We start from the raw sequence: 24,800 nt of genomic DNA on the forward strand, positions 1-24,800 counted from the left end.
AAGTTGTACATAATGCCACATACGAGATGGTCAGTATTAGCTGTACATTATGCCATATACGAGATGGTCAGTATTATCTGTACATAATGCCACATACAAAATGGTCAGTATTATCTGTACATAATGCCACATACGAGATGGTCAGTATTATCTGCACATAATGCCACACACGAGATGGTCAGTATTAGCTGTACATAATGCCACATACGAGATGGTCAGTATTATCTGTACATAATGCCACATACGAGATGGTCAGTATTATCTGTACATAATGCCACATACGAGATGGTCAGTATTATCTGTACATAATGCCACATACGAGATGGTCAGTATTATCTGCACATAATGCCACATACGAGATGGTCAGTATTATCTGCACATAATGTCACTTACGAGATGATCAGTATTAGCTGTACATAATGCCAGATAAGAGATGGTCAGTATTAGCTGTACATAATGCCACTTACGAGATGCCCAAGTATGAGTTGTACATAATGCCACATACGCGATGGTCAGTATTATCTGTACATAATGCCACAAACGAGATGCCAAGCATGAGTTGTACATAATGTCACTTACGAGATGGCCAGAATGAGCTCCTGTTTCTGATGCTCCTTTGCCTTGATGGAGCCTCCCTCTGCCAAAGCACATTGCAGATCTCTTTGCAGAACATTGAGCTTACGGCGCTCAGCTTCAAGTAGCAAGCTCGTCACCTGAAGCATGAAGAGCAATATGAGTTTAGTATTAGATGGAGAACAAAATCCAATAAACTATTTCACAAATAATTGGTATGTCCTAGAAAGATAAAGTTCGTTTTCTACTATGAAAGTGTGTTTACATATAACAGAAGAACTCAATTAGCCTTACTCCTAACACAAAATCATGAACCTTTTAAAGAGTTTTAGTATTATCAATATATTTTTAGTGGATGTATTTAAATACACTTGATACGCTGAAACATTGTGATTTCTCAACTATTTACTATACGATCTTTTTGAATTTTATAGGAAATTTTAAACGTAAAATAAAAGTGTACTTTGAATTTTTTCCTAAAACTAGGTAACAGTTATTTTTTTATTTAAGTTCTAAAAATTGGAATGGCCACCATTTTGAAACCAAAATCATTTTTTGTAATGGTTACTTTTCCGTATACACATTTTGACTAAAAAAAAACTGTTTATCGAGTTTCATAATGATGACTGAAATAGTTCTTGAGATATAAATTTAAAACACAAAATAAAAAATGGCGGATATCTCACTAACAAGGCATTTTTATAAAATAAGTTATTCTTGATTTTCGTTTTATTTTGAATAAATAAACCTATTCCTGAAATTGTTGTACTTACTCACGGTACTCCCTGTCTAATCAGATTAAAAATATGGGGCCACGTGCTATTTGTTTACGATGCTCTTCAATTTAAAACTATCAACATTTGCCTTTATGCAGGTAGACTTCTAATAATAATGTGTTAATGTTATAATAATGTCTCGTTAACGTGTTTGCATGTAGCTCTTGAACATTTCCAACATAATATCCAAGTAAACTGAGTAAAATACAGTTTTAGCTGAATACTCTTGATTTTCGTGAGAAGTTCAGGCTTACAGTTAGTTAAATATAAATATCAGAACTTTAAAATCATGTTGAGCACAAAAACATTTTCTCGTATCAACCCTCATGAAAATACCCGACGCTATAATTGCAGGTACTGCTTTATCCGCACGTGGGTCGAGTGTGGATAAATTGCTTCACAGCTGAGCCATTACTCTGCCGAAACAACGCTCCATGTAAGTCCAAACTCGTCATTATTATTGGCCATTACAGTCATCTACCTGCGCCCCTGCAGTAAGTGGTTTTCACTTTTAAGGAAGCATCCTAATAGATTTAAACTCAGAGTGACACTTTAATTTTACCATTGTACATAAACAACTCAAAACATTTGCATGTACGCAAACTGCAGATCCACAACATAATATAAACGCTAAATTTTTGAAGGGATTATAATGAATGTTTTATGAGTTACAGGATGCACTTGAGTTTTAAAGATATTGTGTTACCATATGATGTTAATGATGTTGCTATCAGAATTATATATTTTGTAAACGCCACACAAAGAAATTGCGTGGCTATTAATTATTCTACTTTATTTTACAAGTTCCTATAATCTCTAGTCTAAGAGGTCAGATAAAAATAAACGATGTCAACAATCTGACACATACTTTCTCCCATTAGCTCGTTAACAACCTTTGTCATAGTTGGTGGGAGTAACTAAGACATATTAGGGGAAAATTGTCAATAATTTAGGAAAAATCACAAAAGTTGCTATAACTTTTGAACATTATTTGTTACATCGGGGGGCTGCATTATTTTGTTTAGTATTATAAGGATCAAAACAGATTAATTTTAATAAAACCCGGCTTTTCCTGAAATTCGACTTTTTGTCATTTTATAAATTTTTATAGAACAATCACCATTAAAAATTAAAATTAAAAATATACTATTAAGTAAAACACCTGGAGATACCATGGATTAGTGCCAACTTACTAAATATGACATCAAAATTGGACTTCAGGTGTGATCTGTAACTGTACAAATCCACACATACAAACACACACACACACACACAGAACGTCAATTTAAAACCCGCTATTTTTGGCTCAGGTCACCCAAAATGCATATATCCACTCAAAACTTAAACTCAAAAATTTTAACGAAAACAATACTTTTCCATATACTATGGTATAGGTGGAGAAAGTAAAAGTAATGGAAACAAAAATACTGGTTGCTTTTTAAGTGCTTGTTGTATAATTAAGAAAGAGGATGGTATATTTACTAAAACAAATCCTACTGTATGTGGAATGTTTATGATTTAATTTTAAAGTAGACGTTAGTCATATGTGTGGCAGTAATGCTGGGTTTGAAATGAGTTGAGCAGACAAAGTTTCTTGTTTAGTTATCTTACCAATGTTTAGTTATGTCACACACAATATTTGTACCAAGTTTATACCAACGTTTATACAAGTTATGAAACAAACACAACAAACAAACAAACAAATCTATGTGTAACCTATTCGGAGGGAAATTTAAAAAATGCCAGATAAAAAAACATGCTTAAAAATTGGCCGTGTTATTAGACCGTGTTAGATCCACACCCTCTTTAATAATGTTATCTCTAGAGAAAGTTCACAGTATGGCGACAAGCTATGGAGGGACAAGTAGAAAACAAACACATAGTTGACTGTGTGGGCCAAGTTGTTTGTTTTCAACACTAAAGTGGTCTCTAAAGTAAATAGGTAAGGGCTTCAACGGACATTCGCGTAAAATATGGCTCAGGGGTTCTACTATTAATTCCAAATATAGCAGTTTTACGACTTGACTCATTTTTGTAAGCCACGTTTTAATACGTCTTAATTGGTAAATCTAATATTTAAAACCATTTATAAGAGTTGTATTTAATACTTTAAAGCTGCTTAAGAATACAAACTATGATGTTACCACTCATTTTAGAACAGTGGTATGCTCGGAATTAAAATAAGAGTAATAAATTACATAAAGCATTAAATTTTCACAATTATTTCTATATTTTTTATGGTAAAATGTATAAGTAAATTAATAAACGAGTAAGAAAGTAATTGTATTAAACCTAAACAAACAATATTTCACTTATATGGACATTCATTAATATTTACTTTTAAAAAGCTCATCCTGAGAAATTTGAAAGCCCGGGGAAAGATCCCTAGATTGATATTGAAACAGTGTATATAGTATATAGTAATCCAGTGTATAATTAATCGTCTTTGAGCAAAGTTTCAAATCAGTTGGTCTTTGAGTATACAGTACCATTTGAACTTTGCCTCCACGATACCTGTCGTGTGTCGTCTAGTGTCCGGGTCCGGGACGACACAGTGACCGTGTACAGTAATGTCGTCTGCAGCTACCGTTACTACAGGTCACAGGTTTATCGTCATTTGCCGCTCTTGCAGACTAATAGACACGACGTGTTCTACAATCCCGATCCTACTTTCTTTTCATAGAACTTCGCGGTTCAACTGGCTATTCAATACTCAACACGAGTACAAGACATAACTCGTTCTGAATCCGTTATACTACTTAGAATCTTCCTGATAATTAATTACTTCACGATGGTACGAGGTACACATGGTATACATGGTTACGTTTACCTCTAGTTGCAGCCCAAAGAGTTGACGTGTTCTGTCCCTGTCCCTGGCAGGCGGCTCCTCCGCCATCCTCTGAAACAAACAGTCAACAATCACTAATTCTGTTTTAAACACATTTTCAGCGATAAAAGAGATAGTTTAATATACTGAATTAAGTCGTGGCCTCATGCAGATAAAATCAGAAAGATGTTGTAGATTTTGATGAAAGCTTAACATAAATAACATAAGAAGCTTTTTTAAGCACAACTAGCACTTTTCGGAATGAATGTTCATATTCCACTGGTAAGGTGAAAGTAACTTTTTGTTTGGCTGTTTTAAAAGGAGTATGCTACCATGACGAAGGTCGTTTGCATGTGACATTGCACAACTAGTCTTTCAACTATCGACAACAACTTTGCTAATGAAGTCGTACAATGAGACTAGACGCTGCCTTGAAATGGCTCAATCACTGGTGAAAGTAACTGCGGCAATGGTGCAACGGGAGCTTAAATCAGGTAAACCAACTGATAAAACGGGGCTATTGTTTAGCAAATTATACATAACGAATGAAAGGTACGAACAGTCACGACTGCGACGCTAGGAACTATGAAAAGGAAAAGCTAAATTTATTTCTTAATCCCACAAACGGAATGATTCTAATCAGATGTAGATTATTTGTACGCCTTAATACACTTTTTAACTAATTTATGGGTAAGCCCACTACTAATACTATATCTAACTAGGTTTATATCTTAGTACCATGCAAAAATTAAAGTTTATAATTGGAATACGAATTTGATATTCTTTCAAAAGCAAAAGGTTTGCACGATGAATCAACAACCTTCAGAGCAATGGCCTTTACTGTGCACACTAGGTGCTCTCAACTAAAGTGTGTCGATGGTTTTAGTTCGATTAAACTCTGAGAGGACTCTAAGTGCAAATTACAATAATTTAGAATTACTAAAATGATTTAACGCAAAAAGATCTGATTTTGAGTATGTTTTGAATATGTTATATTAATAAACTATTTAACGGACTTGTTTGAAGAATGACAACACCGACATTTATGAAATGTTGGTTGAAGTTATGACCACCATCTGATGGGAAGTAAGTCATTTTCTAACAACCGGCTGACCTTGCCAATGTTACTTGCTATCTCCAGATCTGACCCACTTGCCAGTATAGAGCCAGCCAATGACTGTATAGTGTATAGTGTTGTGGTGGTACCAGACCCAGCTACGACTCGTGGCTGTAACCCATACTTTCTCCAACTGTGGTCGACTGTCGACGGTGGTTCCGGGGGAAATATCGTGACTAAAACATATATCTACATTTCAACTACCAAATCTTGAACTCTCAGGGCTTAAGTTCTGGAAACCACTCTTGACAAAACCCGTGTTTACTGTATAAGAACATTTCTTAGCGTCAGATGTTCGGTCGTATTGAAAGAACAACCTATAAATTTGTTTGGTTATTTACGTAACCTAGATTATATATAAAAGACATTTATTGTATAGGAATACAAACTTTACCTCAACATTTAGATCCAGGAGAACTATAAAATAATTACTAACATGGTAATAAAATTCCTTTACCGTCTAGGTTTGCATAGCTTGAAAGCAATCGTAATGGCCTGTACTATGTGGGCTCCTGGATATGTACCAAGCATAAATCTTAGATCTGACCCAGTTCAGTAGCCTCTTTGGAGCCATTTATAACCAACCTCTCTCCTTATAAGGGCTATATAACATATAACAGCTGCATTGACTTTTAACAGGGCGTGTTCTGTGCATTTTAGGAATGCATAATTTTTGTGTAGTTAAATCGTAAACTTATAAGCAGTAGAAGTGGACATTTCTGTTTATACTCACGTATATAATATTTCTAACATCATTGTTTCACATTAAACAATATTGTTACAAAAATAATGAATGTGTTTCTGCAACAATAACTACTTGTCGAAATGTTTGACAATGCTAACAGTGAAAACTCTGTTGAAACTGATCAATACGGTTGAAAACTATCTTTATATATGATAAATAAAATCGTGACATTGCTTCAGTATATTTAAATAATTTACTAAATAACTTAGAATATAAATTAGTTGTATATTAATTTGCTGTAAACCGTTTCTTGACCGTTAGAAGGTATATAAAGAATACATATAAAGATATAAAATATCGACACTTCATACTTGAAAAGTGGTTTGTTGTCCATGCATGATAATAGTATTAACAGTGCCTGACAGCGGTATTGAGAAAATATCAATTAGCGTTTACATTAAAGGAACTATCATTGAATCATTGTCGTTACTTGGAACGTTGCATTGTATTGTATTATGTTGTAATCCCTACTAGAATTGTCAAGCACTTTCCATAGCTTGGAAAAGTATTAATATCTATAACTATATTCTTTTAAAGGACTTTCGTTGTATTCACTTAAAAGTTTAACATGTATGATTCTGTATTGTATTATGTGTTATGAAACACTAATTTTAATTAAACTTATGCTGGTTTGAACTAGCAGTTTAATGTTAAGTTAAAGCAGATTTAACTTGATACTTAACCTTAGACACTGCAAAAAAATGTAGGACTAATGACTAATAAACTTTAAGTTGAACACTATGGTATAAACATAAATTAGTGTAAAAGTGTAATAAGGCGTTCAAATAAACTATTAATAAAATGTATTTGTGTAGTATTCACAAGGTTAAAAGATAAAGTGAGTTAAACAATGTTTGCAATCCACAATATTCAGAATCCGTTATTGCAAATAAACAGATTACGATCTTATTAATCCTCCGTTGTCAACTACTTAGTTCTTACAATACTGTTCCAATCTACTATATTATTTCAACGGACGACTAAAGATAAAAAGCCCCAAATTGTATAACAAAATAAAACTTGTTATTATTACTGATAAAACTTTACTAATTTATTCAGGGTGACTAGTCATCAGTGTTACAAAAACTGCTTAGTCTAAGTACAAAGTAAATGAAGTGTGATAATGCATATAAGAGGTTCCAAGTCTTAAACTTGTTTGACCAAAGAATTATTTTCATTTCTAAAATAACCATTTTTAAGCACAATAAAGCAATTTCTCGATTACTTGCAATCGGATTTGAATAGATGGTGTAATTTCGTGTTCTACATTACTTTGAATATGAAGAAATGATAACGTTGAAGAATCAATCATAAAAATTCCATTGTAAATACAGTAGTTCCAAATAATAAAATTAAGGTCTTTGATAAACATTTAAAAAAATTTGGTCTATTTAATATTTCTACACTCTGTATAAAACAAAAATGAATGAATGAAATCTGTATAAAACTCTGTGTGAATATAGCAAAATATATTGAAAACTGCGCCATTTTAAAAGCTTTCAACCATATGCGAAACTATTGAGGTTTAGATCTGCTCATGTTCGCTTTAGTGGTTTGAAGATTCCAAAAAACTAGGTTTTTGTCATTTAAAACATAGGCATGTTATCAGCAAAACTTGTATTTTGTTTCAGTTTCAGTTTCAGTGTGAACAGTAAAAAAATCCATTGAAGAACACTTATTATAACGCTATTATTGTATTATTGTACACGAAAATGACATCATCCACTAAAATCCGTTTGCAGGTAATTGAGAGATTGTTGTATTGTGTTTAAAACACAATTATTTGAGAAATTAATTGTTTTGTCAGCTAATTTTTGGACTTGTAACCTCTTTATGCATCATCACACTTCATTAACTTTGTACTTACACCAAAACACTGTTGTAACACTGATGACCAGTATCGCTTGGTACAACCAATCTTGATCGATTGAATATAAAAACGAAGCTTTGTCGTGTTCCAACTAAACGTTATCATTATCAGCTCATATTACTATAAAATATCGTCGAGTCATGAAATTTACTATGTTCACTTTGAGAACCATGTTTTCCTAGTACCTCTACTACAGTAGTTGTAGGACCGCGCGGGTGGCAGAGTCATGGTTTGCGCAACTACCCCACACGTGGGGTGCTCGTGCTGTACGAGCCAGGGTGTTTATTTAGCCATGGGTCAACGACTCGCCTCATGGGTGAAAGGAGGCCGGGAGGAAACGACAAAACACACGAGATTAGGAACTCTCACTATTGCCTCAGATGGATAACTGGACTACACAGCTAATTCAATCGTGGATGACTCAAAATTACACGGACACTAACTAATTGATATCCCTTTCTATAATCATCAAATTGTAGTACTTAACGACTATTAAATCATGTTTTTTCAAAGCGAATAGTTGTAGTTGAAATTTATAGACTCTATGCTGGATTTGCCAAGTTCAGTAAAATTATCTGCGCACATGTACGTACGTGCGATTATTGGCTGTACTCCTAACACTCACGTCAACAAGCATTCTAGCTTCCAGACTTTTTTATTTACCAGGACTATCTATTCCACAGTTCTGTGTAGGCTCTCAGATTTTGTAAACGGTCCATACTCCATTCCACGTTTACCCTGCGATACAAAGCGCACATCAGTGACTTGAAACGGAATACAGTAACTAAATATACTAGCTGTCGTAAAACACAAGGACCCACTAAATGCTATTATCTTCGACTTTGTTCCTTCGACATTTACTATTAGTTTCGACCATATCAACGTGAACATCAAAATCATCAACTATTAAGACCAATGTAAGAAAAGCACGAGATTACAACAAATAGTAAAATTGGTCAACCTTGGGTTTACAAAATCCACGACACAATTACGGTGATGTTTCCAATAATGTTAGGAGAGCGAATTTCTTTCATAAAACCTGTAAAACACGTTGATCGTAGAATTGTGTACGACAATGGAAAAGCTCAAAGAAATATGTTAATATGATTTAATTATTCGTTCCTGATGCTCAATCTAGCAAAGCTAAGAAACAGGATTGCATGGTGAATATTATAATTTTACAATATTATTATAGCTGGGGAACGCGACTAGATAAAACAAATTTCCGACAAACATTACCGACAGCCAAGGAAAAGACACGCTACAGAGTTCTAAATTACAATTAAGTGATGGGTGGGAAATCAAACAATGCAGATGGACGGCTATCGTGACGGGCCTCCCACCTCCCAAACTGCAGATAACACAGGGTAATTGTGGACATAACTACGTGGTATCAGTCACTCCGTTAATGAATTACTAGAGAAGCTGGTGAGTGCAGTAATTATGCAAATGTCTGGGATATAGCTGTTTTAGTTTGACAGCCAATTTCACCCCAGTCACGCTATCCTATTGTATTGCCATATCACTTTTCCGGATCTTATAATGCTGATGTGAGCTTCAATGTTATTTGTATTACTACTTACTTGTAAAATCGTTTCGTGTAAAGGAAATGTGTTGCAAATGATAAAGTGAATACTACTATAAATAGTGCTGTTTATCCACCTGAAAGTCATTGTCAGTCAGTCCTGCTGCACCAACAATCAATCAAATTTTATAATGTTAGTGAGATTACCATATATGGAATAAGCTATCACAGTAGGCATACGTCTCATGGTATGACCAGGGTGGAATGGGCCCGGTCCCAAGTTACATTTTCGTTTTGATTTTCCTAGAGGCCAAAAACAATTTTTTTCTAAATCATTTATACTGTACACACACACTTATTTTTATATATGTGCACTACTAAAATCATAACTCGAGTTACATTAGTATAGTGGTACACTAATGTAGTATATCTATCGAACCAAGCTCAAGTTTACGGACGAGGTGAAACCGAGGTCGGAAAATTAGCTAGGATTGAAACGACACTTTTTGCCCGAGTGATGAACTATATTTTTCTTCATATTGCACCATTATTTGAACAGACTATGTTACAAAACTAAAATAGTGTTTACTTCAAGAAAACCTATTAAAACTACTTCTAACTTGTTTTCAATTTACTTTGGTAAAGGGAACAAGAAGCTGTTTAGTAAGTGATTCAGTCGTTTCGTCTATTACGATTGTGTTAGAGTACATTATACTATCGATATGTCAATATTTACAGTAAGGCAACAATAAGCTACAATCGATTAAACATATCAATACATATTTTCGATGGATGCGATTGTTTACAATCGACATTTACAACTGAGTTTACAACAGCAGATTTTTACTCCCTAGGGGTTACAAATGCTTTTTCCTCCAACGCTACTTTAGACCCGCAAAGCACGCATTAAAACGGCCTGATTTGCTGCAGTATGACGAAAATTAATAATTAAATATGGTAAAAAAATGTAAACCTACAATTAAGCGAACGAGTTCACGAAGCAGCATAATCGGACTATGGGGACGACGTTTGATGGAATAAAAACTAGTTTTCCCATGCTTGATTCTCAAAACAAAAGATTATCTCTAAACCACATAGAGCTAAAAAAAAAAAATTATTTAGTATTCAAATTCTACGCCTAAATAGTTAAGGAGGAAATGTCATAAAACTGCAAATTTAAATTTCTCATCTTATTCTTATGAAAAACTGTTGTAGTATGCCTGTTTAAAAAGGCAAACGGGATACATTATGATCAAGATTACTTTTTTCGTCATAAGCTATTAACGTTAAACTAAAAGACACACCTTATTACCTTTTCGGTAGCAGCAAACCTAAGTACTCGTTTAATTTTATCTAAATAGGAATTATTCTGAGATAATAAAGGAAATCTTTAAGTCAAAATCCAATCAGGCAAGTGGAGATTCGCTTAGTTTGCAGGTTTTCTGCGGCGCGACGGGGATATCATGGTATTACGGTATCTATCTCGGTGCGTTGCGCCGTTGAACTATTAGCTAACCGCTACAGCAGCTATCAATTTAGCGATGTGTTGTGCTAGAGCTCCCCGATAAACGAGCTACCAGCTAGTTACTGGTTAGGAGTTAATTGTTAAAGTAATCTTAACCGGTTCCAGGATATCAAGAACGACTTTAAAATGCCAAGGCCCTTGCATTAAGTCAGTGCTCATTTAAAAGTTCCAAGGAGGGTAATACAACTAGTTTAAATCTTTAAAGTTTCCTATACCTCATTATAAGCCTACTTATATGTTTTTACATCTAGATTATTGTATAACTGTATAACTGTTAGTTACTGTATAACTAAATTACAAAACCCATTACTAGTGTAGGTCCGTAATAACTGAGCAGATTATTAGTGATCCAAAAATAAGATCAGTAATGCTATGACAATTCAATTATTGGTGATTTCTATCAACTAACAATTCCTGGTAAAAACTATTATTATTGCAACTATTATTATTGAATGGAATACTTATTCCTTAGTAAATCGAAAGGAAATCTATAGGAAAAAATAGCACGTTAACAATTTAAATCATAAAGAGCAGCACTTTCCCTGTATCCAGCTTTATTGAGGGAACAATAAATTATGTTCATTGCAACCCGTCTGTAAGGCTTTTCTCTTCTGATACCATTGATAGCTTAAACCCCGGGCGTTCGTTGATGTTGTGAGATGCGTTTCTCATCTTGTAGTTCGTTCTCTACTCTACGCATGTACTATTGTAGTATTGCAGTATAGTTATCCTTTATATAAGAAAGGCAACTTGATAATCCTGTTACCATAATTTGCGTCGATGCTGTGAGATGCCTTTCTCAGTATACAGTTCATCTCTATACTGACATACTGTAGCAGTAAAGTTTGGCTTGATATAAGGATGGTTAGCATGATTTTCCTGCTACCATAATGTGCGTCGATACTCTAAGATGCCTTTCTCAGGGTACAGTTCAGTCTCTATACCGTAGCAGTAAAGTTGGCCTTGATATAAGGATGAGAACGTTGATAATCCTGCTAACATAGTTTGCTTTGATTCTGTGATATGCCTTTCTCAGTGTACAGTTCAGACTCTATACTGTAGCAGTAAAGTTGGCCTTGATATAAGGATGGTAGCCTTGATAATACTGCTACCATAGTTTGCTTTGATGCTGTAAGATGCCTTTCTCAGGGTACAGTTCAGTCTCTATACCGTAGCAGTAAAGTTGGCCTTGATATAAGGATGAGAACGTTGATAATCCTGCTAACATAGTTTGCTTTGATTCTGTGATATGCCTTTCTCAGTGTACAGTTCAGACTCTATACTGTAGCAGTAAAGTTGGCCTTGATATAAGGATGGTAGCCTTGATAATACTGCTACCATAGTTTGCTTTGATGCTGTGAGAGGCACTCTGGTACGGTCCATTCAATGTTAATGCGCCTGTCTGCCCTGTAATGGCCTCATCATTGTGTTGTGCTAAACAAACGTTCCCTTGTCGGCAGCCGCCAATTAATATGCCAGCTAATTGTGTAGATTTTGTTCTGTTTAGTACTTGAGCTCCTCGTTTCTTATTAGCAGTCAAATTTTAATAGGTTAATGTCTAAAGGTCAATTTTAACCATAAGTAGGAAGCGTAAGTAGTAGTTACGCTTAAAGCAATTAACACATCCCATCAAATGATTATCCTCCACTTTTACCTAACTACATCGTAATCGAGGTCATGGTCTTGTTAACGATTCTGTGCGTGAACACACCGAATTGGCCTACCTGTTGAGAGTTTTGCAATACGAGTCTCGAGTCCTCTCTCCAGGCCAAAGGTCATCGTGTGTTGAGATGTGAGAGGAAGAGGGCAATTACGATAACGTAAGATTGTGGGATGCTGACAACTCAGTTTCACCAACGTATCGTGTATTCGTAAAACACCGATCCATAAAAAATGTTATTCTTCTATTATTCACTAGCAGCTATACCCGTGCCTCGCAACGGGGTCAGTATGCAAAAGAGACATTGTCTGTTCTTTGAAAATGGCTTAAAAATTGTTTCACTACTACCATTCAATTTAGAAACGAAATTGAACTGTATTACTTAACTTGATAATAGTACGTCTTTGTTAACTCAGACTGTAAACACTTAGTTAGGCTACCCAAGGTACAAAAACCAATTATAGATTTTAAGGTATAATCAAATAACATGTTGAATGGTTTGTACTATAAACGAAAAGCTATCACAATAGTTCCAAACCTGTCAATAGTGTATTTTTCTAACTTATTTTTGTGAAATTATAATCAGACAAATGGAAAATTTGCTTGGTCTTCAGGTTTGCTGCGGCAGAGGTATTTTATTACTATATACACAAAAATGTATTTAAAAAATGATTCTCATAAAACTCAGCATAAGAGTCTGATTTATTCCCTATAAAATATTATTACAGTATTACAAAATGTCAGAATAGACTCAGTATGGATCATAAACATAAACAAATGGCCTAACTGAAGGAATGCTATACTAATGAAATTAACATATGGTTTGACAGTTCCATTTAAGTAATGTTAATAATGTTTACATTCGGGCTAGTGACATTATTTTTTTATGTTTATAATCCTTACCCTTTCTGTTATAATACATGTGCTGTATTTAATATGTTTGAACAAGCTGTGTGGAAATTTTAAATCAAAATTAATTCATTTGACTGTCTGCTTGTTTGCATTATAACTTTGTGAGATTGTACTTTGTTACCATGGAGACCAATCAATATTTACTTTCAAATCTCTCTCCTCAGAATTTTGAAAGCCTGTGGGGCAGTGTCCTAGGTCAATATCGAAGGGGGAATATTTCTATATGTATTTCCGGAGTGGTAGCTTTGTTTTTTTCCAATTTGAGTCCAATCGGTTAGGTAGTTTTTTAGTTTATTTCATACAAACACACAGACACACACACTCACAGACACCACCTCTTCTTTATAATAGTATAGATATAAATAGATTATTCCTAGTAGATATAACAAGCTATAAATATAAAGCTTCTTTCTTAAAACAAAGTATGTAGCTACAGTATATGCTTTTATAAAATGTAGTCACACATCCTTTACTATTTTCGCAATTATTTTTCTTTATAACATCCTCGAATTTGTACTAAGGTAATCGATTATAGCTGAACTGTTTAACGTTTAAAAAGTGTTTGAAACCTTCGTTAGACATATATTAACATATATAACATATATTGACAATTAAGCGTGTGCAGTAGTAGTCTATCAATCGATTCCTATTTGAATAGCCAAGTCTATAAAACACGAAATGGTCATGAACTTATTGCAATATCGTTTTTATGTGGTAATCGTTTCAAACGATTGGCAGGTTAATACTCGTAGTCAATATTATCAGACATTCTTCTATGTATCAGATGGTTTATGGCGATATACAGTATATGGTCACGAGTGAAAGTGGAAGTAGACAATGCATAGTATTATGAGTGTAAGTGTACAATGTGGTGGTTTATCAGATCGTAGGTGATGATGTAAGTGATGAGGAGTGAGAAGTAAGGGAGGCGTACATGTGAGATGGCCAGTGATAGTCACGTACGGTGGCCCATGAGACACTAGCACTAGGTTACATACACACAAACCCTCTACAGAGAAGTAAGGGAGGCGTACATGTGAGATGGCCAGTGATAGTCACGTACGGTGGCCCATGAGACACTAGCACTAGGTTACATACACACAAACCCTCTACAGAGAAGTAAGGGAGGCGTACATGTGAGATGGCCAGTGATAGTCACGTACGGTGGCCCATGAGACACTTAGCACTAGGTTACATACACACAAACCCTCTACAGAGAAGTAAGGGAGGCGTACATGTGAGATGGCCAGTGATACTCACGTACGGTGGCCCTTGAGACCCTAGCACTAGGCTACATACACACAAACCCTCTACAGAGAAGTAAGGGAGGCGTACATGTGAGAAGGCCAGTGATAGTCACGTACGGTGGCTCATGAGACCCTAGCACTAGGCTACATACACACAAACCCTCTACAGAGAAGTAAGGGAGGCGTACATGTGAGATGGCCAGTGATAGTCACGTACGGTGGACCATGAGACCCTAGCACTTGGCTACATACACACAAACCCTCTACAGAGAAGTAAGGGAGGCGTACATGTGAGATGGCCAGTGATAGTCACGTACGGTGGCCCTTGAGACCCTAGCACTAGGCTACTTACACACAAACCCTCTACAGAGAAGTAAGGGAGGCGTACATGTGAGATGGCCAGTGATAGTCACGTACGGTGGACCATGAGACCCTAGCACTTGGCTACTTACACACACGCCCTCTACAGAGAAGTAAGGGAGGCGTACATGTGAGATGGCCAGTGATAGTCACGTACGGTGGACCATGAGACACTAGCACTTGGCTACATACACACAAACCCTCTACAGAGAAGTAAGGGAGGCGTACATGTGAGATGGCCAGTGATAGTCACGTACGGTGGACCATGAGACCCTAGCACTTGGCTACTTACACACACTCCCTCTACAGAGAAGTAAGGGAGGCGTACATGTGAGATGGCCAGTGATAGTCACGTACGGTGGCTCATGAGACCCTAGCACTAGGCTACATACACACAAACCCTCTACAGAGAAGTAAGGGAGGCGTACATGTGAGATGGCCAGTGATAGTCACGTACGGTGGACCATGAGACCCTAGCACTTGGCTACATACACACAAACCCTCTACAGAGAAGTAAGGGAGGCGTACATGTGAGATGGCCAGTGATAGTCACGTACGGTAGCCTATGAGACCCTAGCACTTGGCTACATACACACAAACCCTCTACAGAGAAGTAAGGGAGGCGTACATGTGAGATGGCCAGTGATAGTCACGTACGGTGGACCATGAGACCCTAGCACTTGGCTACATACACACAAACCCTCTACAGAGAAGTAAGGGAGGCGTACATGTGAGATGGCCAGTGATAGTCACGTACGGTGGACCATGAGACCCTAGCACTTGGCTACATACACACAAACCCTCTACAGAGAAGTAAGGGAGGCGTACATGTGAGATGGCCAGTGATAGTCACGTACGGTGGACCATGAGACCCTAGCACTTGGCTACATACACACAAACCCTCTACAGAGAAGTAAGGGAGGCGTACATGTGAGATGGCCAGTGATAGTCACGTACGGTGGCTCATGAGACCCTAGCACTAGGCTACATACACACAAACCCTCTACAGAGAAGTAAGGGAGGCGTACATGTGAGATGGCCAGTGATAGTCACGTACGGTGGACCATGAGACCCTAGCACTTGGCTACATACACACAAACCCTCTACAGAGAAGTAAGGGAGGCGTACATGTGAGATGGCCAGTGATAGTCACGTACGGTGGCTCATGAGACCCTAGCACTAGGCTACATACACACAAACCCTCTACAGAGAAGTAAGGGAGGCGTACATGTGAGATGGCCAGTGATAGTCACGTACGGTGGACCATGAGACCCTAGCACTAGGCTACATACACACAAACCCTCTACAGAGAAGTAAGGGAGGCGTACATGTGAGATGGCCAGTGATAGTCACGTACGGTGGACCATGAGACCCTAGCACTTGGCTACATACACACAAACCCTCTACAGAGAAGTAAGGGAGGCGTACATGTGAGATGGCCAGTGATAGTCACGTACGGTGGACCATGAGACCCTAGCACTTGGCTACTTACACACACGCCCTCTACAGAGAAGTAAGGGAGGCGTACATGTGAGATGGCCAGTGATAGTCACGTACGGTGGACCATGAGACCCTATCACTTGGCTACATACACACAAACCCTCTACAGAGAAGTAAGGGAGGCGTACACGTGAGAAGGCCAGTGATAGTCACGTACGGTAGCCCATGAGACACTAGCACTAGGCTACTTACACACACGCCCACTACAATTAGTAAATATTATCAGAACTTGTGAAGCAGAAGTATAAAATAGTAACTAATAAATTTTATAAATAATGACAACATTGTGATAGTGTCACTGGTCACTGGCAGTGGTGAGTCTAATGGACCGAAAAATCAAGACCTACAATTCTTTCGGAAACATTTAACGAATAGTTTATAATTTTAAGCCACTATAAACAACATGTTGAAGGTGACAAAAGTACTGATACCAACAAATTGACAGAGTATACACCAAAACTAATACCTTAAGCAAAACACAGCGGATTCTACATTATTGGCATTTGAGTCCTATCCACGGTAACACTGGTTACTGTTGCTACGGATTATATCATCTTTTGGAGTCAAATAAGATGTTGTACAACCATCATTAAATATTAAAATCTGTGAAAATATTTCATTGTCCTTAATAATGAACTTTTCGGAACCGGTGATATTTTTGGACATTATAATGGGGGGCCTCGGGACGAGGTGTGGTCGGAGAGTAAGACTAATCAATGTTCTGTAAAGGCCAAGTCTCGTAGCCACACACTGAGTCTGGACTGTACCTTACATAATGTCGTCTCATAATTAATGTGACAGGTGCAAAAACGTGAGCAAGCGTATCTGGCGTTTGGTAAAGACCTTGACATTAACTCTCTAATGCCACCGTACAGCCTGTCGCACAAAGACAAGAAAACGTAATGCTCAGAAACTGTTCAAGTAAATATCTCACACTTTCAGCTACATTAGTGGATAGTAAACCCAACTACTTCTCATCAACATTTAAGCTCGTTTAATCATGTAGATTTGGCCTTTTATTTATTTAAGAATATTTATTAGCATATTAAATGTTAATACCGAAGCTATACGAATGGGAATTTGCCTTTAACGTTGACATAAAATGTATTTAAATATTTATTTTGATACTTTAAAGAATGATATCATCTCAGTATGAGACCAGTTCATCTTATATATATATTTTTTATATTTTATAGTGGTACCTAATACTAATGGTATTTGTGGTCGAGAACATTTTTTAGTTATAATTATATAGAGCTGACAGTTATGGGGACAAAGTAAATTAACTCATTTAAACAAATTTAAACTCTATCTATATGATATTGTTAATTTGAATACATAATATTACTCTTAAAAGGATGAATGGTTTGATTACAGAGATTTTTCTAATCTTTATTATAACTACAGAGAAATAAAATCACTACAAATTTCTTTGTTCCTGATTCTCCATTTCTCTCCGTAGCTTCGATTTAATCCAACAACCTTGGTACCTTAGTACCGGTAAAATAGGTGTTAAGCCATCCATACCTTACCAAGTGTATCTTTTAAACATCAATCAAAGCGTTAAATTGTAGGGTACAAAACATCGCTTTAAGTATCCATGTTGACAGAGGAACTACCCATGACCATGACCTTGACAGATACAAACAATAGGCGACAGTAGGTCCTGGGCAGGTGCACCAGACAGGAAACACTTCCGTCGAGGGTGAGCGGCGGTCCGCGGCGGTGCGCCAAGTGACACATATGTGGCTACAGCGAGAGCTAAGAACTCAGCCACTCTTGTGTTGAAGTACGAATTAGAAGAAATATAAGAAACATCTATCTTGTAGCACTTTAATCAATAATATACAAAAATATATTACTGTAGGAGAATAGCTACTGTATTATTAAACATAACTTTGAATGCACCATAACAGTTTTTGTTTAAATATAACTAACTTTAAGCCGGGTATCCACAGTGCGAGGCTGCTCGCTGCGAATGCCTCGTGCCATCTGCCTCAGGGTGAGCTCTTTAGCTGGCAGCTAGTTTGAAACCACGAATGCTCACTGCGAGCACGCGAACATGGCGCGAGCCACCCGCATCCGTAAGACAGTCGGTACAATGGTGTTTTTCCATAGAAAAGTGCAAGTTTCTGCTGCTGCTTTTAGTGTGATAACAGAGACGTAATCTTCTTTTTCAGATCTTTCACCGGAACATTCATTGACTGCGATATTTCGCGCCACAAGTCTTCTCTCTTAAACTTGTTATAATACTCTCGGTGTTTAGAGTCCCAAAGCAAACGTTTACTTTCGTAACACTTCACTAATCTCTTATTCTATCATGAGTATCCATGATGACAGTTTCGCGTGGAATGGTTTGCAGAGAACAGTCTGGTACGGTGCGAGGCAGACAGTGCAGGTATCCACTTAACGCACAGCTCGGGGTGAGGCACCTTTGAGCACTGCTCTGAGACCGACAAGTACACGGCTCGCCTCACATTGTGCGACGCGAGCGCCTCACAGGTGCTCGCAGTGAGCAACCCCGGTATCCACAGTCCGAGGCAAAGCCAATGAATACAATTGTATTCATTGGCAAAGCCGAGCATTCGCAAAGAGGCATTCGCAGCGAGCTGCCTCGCACTGTGGATACCGGCCTAATAGAACACTATGAATACTGCAACTCTTTGTTGAAAGCTCGTTCGATTTAACTCAACACTCTATAAGAGATAGCTATATTGGTTTTATACAGTATTACGAAATGTAAATACATTGGCATAGCTTTTATTCTGTGGCTCAGAACAAAGAAAATATGTCTCTGCCCCCTTTTACGAGGGGATGGTTTAAGGTACCAAATGAGCATACGTTTTGGTATTGCTCTTCTTGCATGGCTGTTGGGTTTACTTTAAATGACTGTATATGAACAAAACTTACATAAATTACTTTTAATCCCCTTGTAAACGAGAAATGTTTGAGAAACATACCAAAAGGCGATAATAATTTAAACAAAATAAAATAACAATGACTACTGTAGTTATGGAATGTGTGGAAAAACTCTTTCTGTATAGTGCTTATAATTTACAATAGGGGTTTCCCCGTGAAAGAACTTTAAATTCCATTTAACAAATAAAGGGTTCGTGGCAAACTAGTCCAGTTGTCGAGAAATATCATTTATTTTCGTAAAACAATATTGATGGTGCACTGTGTATAGCGTTCATCATATAAAATACCTGTGTTTGTAAGCTGCATATTTTGTAACTTTCCTCTCTTAAGTTTGCAATACTGCGACAAGCTATAGAAACCTATTGCACTGTATTGGGCTTTGCAAATATTTAACAAAAGTGCACCACTTGAATCGACTAACTGTATCCATTATTTCATTATAGTACCTCGTTAAGTTAAAGAAACCGCTTCTTTTCGTTGCACTGCATTTCATCGTCTTGTTTTAAATTAATGACATTATAAAGTAGCCATCATTCTTTTGTAGTTATATCGCTAAGTAAAACATATGAAATGGAAATAAAGTGTACAACTCAGCACTGTTTTTAAATTTTAAAGGGGAGTATGTTTCGTGTAATATGGGAATTGTGGGAGTAAAATTATTTACAGCTCTGTGAAGATTCTGGTTCGTATTGCAATAATGTACTTTGAAGCATAATTCTTTAATAAAGCAACATCAACGGCTTAGAGCCTAGTCATAGAACTGTATTATTGATGGCTTTATCCATCTTAAGAACCTCCAAGATAAAATATTTTCAGACAATTACCAACAAACTTTTAATTAACTTCTACGGGTTTTATTGTACGACGTCTATTATTTTGAAGCCAGCATTTAGCTTTCACTCAAATGCTACCGGCGCCATTCGAGAGACAGTTTGCAGTAAAGTGACTAAAGTGAAAGTTCTTCTATACAGTACACCCTTAATGACTTTGTCCTTTCACGTAGCACCTTCGATCTCTACTCTTGGATATCATTCAGCTATCGAGATAACACAAACATACAACTATCTCAAATGTTGTACTACAAGTATGTTTTGAGCCAAAACCTCCTGATACAATATGCAACAATCTTTATAATCCACCACACTGCGACAAATAATCTACACGATATCTATTTGTTATACGCTAATTACTGGTATCAGTTGTAGGTATCAGTACAATGTACGACCTCCTAATCCTGTGTTATCAACGGCACGACCTTCAGCTTGAGCCACACAAACGGCACAAGGTCGTGTGAAAGTGATAATACGAGCCATGTATGCATTATGGCTCAAAAGACTTCTGTTATTACCGCGTATATCATTACGTACCCGTTATTTCCTAACCCTAATTAGAATTTAATTACCACCACGCAGTGATTACAATGTGCTGTTTTCAAACCAAATAACCCCCATTTCAAAAGTATTTCCTATAATAAGCAAATATTGTGTAAATTTGTTAATGCCCCAAGATTGCAAGTATTCATATTATTGACTGGAAGTAAACGAGTAGTTCATTTTAAAACAAGTTTTCTTTTTCTACTAGACATGATTTTGTTGTTGCCTTAAATATTTTTTTGTATTGTCATCCTTCCCATTCATTCATCTTTCGTTTTACGATCAATGAGTCATTACAGTTGAATATATTCACGAACCGTGTGGTTTACAGGATGAATAGAAATAGCGTATGTCAGAGAATGTCAATCTATTTAAAATAACGTGTATTAATAATAAATATCTAATCAAGATGACGTGTAGTCGTTTAGATGAAATAGCTAAAGTAAATCAATAAGAGTCGCTGTTTCAAGTTATAACATTTTGTAAATAACGATATTAAAATGCTTTTGTGAAATAAGAAAACATAAAGAAGCGGAATTCATTAAATTTGTTTCTTATGCTTTTGCAAACTTTCAAAAGAAAACTGTTTCAACTATTCTCCATATCACTGTTTTCGAGAAATTGCTTGAAGACTTCATACATTTATTACCGTACTAAAATTACCCATGTATGTTCCTCAAATTTTCTGTTGTTTTACATGGTAACATTGTACTTATTATTTCAGTAACGTATTCAGAATTAGTATGTTATTATTGAGATTACAGATCAGTTTTAAATTTAGTAGGTTGCAAAATTGTATGTTAGACAAAGTATTTAAAATTGTATTGAGAAATTAGTTTTAGAAATTTATATTTAAAAATAAACCTTCAATTATGACAAATATGCATTGTTTAAGGGTAGTTAAAGTTTGCTTAGTTTCAGTTAGCACATCGCAGCCAACTGCAGATCTGTGTAGTGAGATGCGGTCGGCGGCCCAAGTCCATTTACATTCCCACATGGACGCGACCACAACCCTAGCTGACCACAATGTTACTTCAATTACACAGGAAATTCACCCGTTAAACAACGCTATTACCCCTGACTCTTGGACCGCTACTGCATTACTCTTTATTTCTGGATTTTTAAATTGTTAAGTTTCACTAAATATGATTTCTTTATTACAGAGGTACTGTCTGATGTGTGTTCCATATCGTAGTATCAAGAATGTCAGAGTAAACAGAGTTAAGTAAAAGTAAAGTTATATAAAACGTACCGAGTAAAAAGTAAATACCACCGATACAGCAAACTGCAGACAAGCGAATTTCTATTCGCCTGATGATTGTTTACTAAAATATTTCTTTTAAATTAAGAGAATTGTTTATATATATATTGACGAGTGCTTGATGAAAGTATCTTCTCAGTATACCAGGTGTGCCTCAAAGGGTTTGCTATTGTTTGTATTAATTTAAACCACACGCACAGAACGCGCTACAAACTTGAACGGATCAACACCACTAATCGACTAGACTTGTAGTACAAAGCTACGCGGATCATCGTAACTAAATTTCATCATAGCCAAGCTCTCGCCTTGCATATTAACACGCCGGGTCGAACTGATCTGTATGCCCATGGTTATTGCAATATTATGCAGAGTTCGTGCATCAAACAACCCAGTCCATTGTAATACTCACATCCCCTGTTTTCAGCTCCTAACTAATGTGTTGATATACTGGAAAACATGCTTTTATCGATGGATAAATCGTTTGAATCTCTAATGTTCCTTCTCCTTGAATGTTTTTTATAACGTTAATTTATCCTAAATTTACGCTTTCAAATGCCGAGAACACAAAGTGCTTCTGTTGAAAGTATTCGCTTGTTAATTTATAGTACCAGGAAACCGAGCATTGCTCGAGGTGTTTGATTTGTTCAAGAGGTAAAAAATAAAATATAGACCTATAAATGTACGATTTCTATCATAGTATAAAATACAGTCTTAAGATATGGAATAAAATAAATGATATACGTAATAACAATTTAAGATGCTCATGTAGGCCTACTGATGCTGTTGAAAACCATTGGAAACACAATGTTGTGCTAGGCCTACAGAATATGTTATCGAAAACAATTAATTCCACTTACAGTATAAATCTTATTTATCCATGTTGTGGCTCCTGTATTGATAAAGAGTACTATATTAGGGTAAATACCTTATTTACGTCTTCAATCCAAGTCGTCTTGTTTTATGACTATAGTTTCGGGGCAAGCAAATTATTGTTTAAAAATTTTTTACATCTCAGGCGAAATTACTTTGCAGACCAAGAACTTCTAACGAATTGAGTATTTCAAAGTCATATCCAGCCCACAACTCTCATTTTCAACCGTTAGTTAAGGAACTATACTTGTATGTTTGCTTATGAAGGAAAGAAAGACTTTTAAAACCTGGTTTCAAAACAATAGCTACTTTCTGTAAACGTTATGAATTATTTATGTGTAACCTACCAAAGGAATGACATATTTGAGTTTTGATATGATTATAAAATTCATTCAAGTATCATGGCAGCTACAAAATTACATTAAAAGATAAATAAAACCATGTATCATACTAACAACATTTAATAGACAAATTCCGGAAAAACATATCATTCCCGAAAAAGGTAGAACACAATAATTTAATGACGTAACTTAAAAACAATCACAATCAATTAATTTTTTTATCTTAAACATTTTACACTGAATTATGAAATTTAATTTTTAAAATATATCATTATTTTGAAAATACTTTTTAAAGTCCAGTGAAAATGTCATCTTTTTAAAAATAGGGTGCTTTTACGTAATAATATATGAAGTAACACGAATAAACAAATTTCAAAATAAAATCTTATTTTAGGTTACTTTTAAAAAGATTAATTAATTTTCTGATTTCTCAGTTGTTTAGAGGTACATTGGCCAATAATGAAGTAAAAGCAGTGAAGTGCATTCTTGTTTACTACATAAATGTTATGATACTTACAACTATAGCCTACAGCAGAACCGTAAAACATACAAATATAGAAACACTGAATGATCGATTTAGCTGGGTGAGATTACGCACAATGAGAGAAATGTTCTAGACATTGACACAGCCACGTGCGTCACTGGCTAACAGCTGTGTCATTGACTGACTGTGACTGTCTGCTGCTATTCATTGATGAACACTGATAATGTGACGGCAGTACTCTAATATAAGTATGATGCAAACAATGATTCAAATAGTCTACTTTAATAAAACATAAGTATTGAACACCACTTATATTTAGCATATAACACGAGTAACATTTGCGTGATCTATGATCTCAAAAACGCTCCAACGATCACCTCTTAATTGTTAAAAGTACCTTATTTTAGGCTAAAAATAATATTTATAGTCGAGAACTAATTTCTTAACCCAGAACTAATATTTTATACCATATATATAAAGGTATTTCATAGGTAACAAGTATACATATTATATGTAGGATAAATCAAATTGTCAACCAACAGTTTGAACGGAATACCTCAATAAAAAATTAAAAAAAATTAAAATAATTAATTGAAATCAAATTTCTTATCTGTATTGATGTCTGGCTAAGAAAACTTTATGATTATATGCGGTAGTGAACTTTCCCAATTATCTAAGTTTTCTTTTTCTACACTGTATTTAACATACTGAAAAGATGTATATGTTCGTATTTAGTGTCGAAATTTACAATAGTATGATTACACATTCTATAATAAGCCATGATTTAGATGTAATGATAATGCCAAGTTTGTTCCAAATAGATGAATAAAGTTCTGTAGTCATAGCATAATACAGTGTATGCATATAAAATATAGTATTATATAGCAAGGTTGTAAATTTCAAACCCCTTTATAT

The 24,800-nt window shown here is 35.9% G+C and overlaps 1 protein-coding gene across 1 annotated transcript in view; it reads right to left on the reverse strand.

The window, feature by feature from the left end:
• Window positions 1-24,800, reverse strand: part of LOC128983381 (uncharacterized) — an 84,792-nt gene that overhangs the window by 20,520 nt on the left and 39,472 nt on the right. The window contains exons 2-3 of the mRNA XM_054402641.1: window positions 4,180-4,248; window positions 580-713 (exon numbers count right to left, since the gene is read on the reverse strand). Of these exons, the coding sequence (XP_054258616.1) occupies window positions 580-713; window positions 4,180-4,245 (200 nt within the window). The 5' untranslated portion in view covers window positions 4,246-4,248. The remainder of the gene's footprint in view (window positions 1-579; window positions 714-4,179; window positions 4,249-24,800) is intronic.

The sequence above is a fragment of the Macrosteles quadrilineatus genome, unplaced genomic scaffold, assembly GCF_028750875.1.
Source record: "Macrosteles quadrilineatus isolate MER2022 unplaced genomic scaffold, UCM_ALF_1.0 Scaffold_1__1_contigs__length_201487025, whole genome shotgun sequence".
In the NCBI taxonomy this organism is placed as follows: domain Eukaryota; kingdom Metazoa; phylum Arthropoda; class Insecta; order Hemiptera; family Cicadellidae; genus Macrosteles; species Macrosteles quadrilineatus.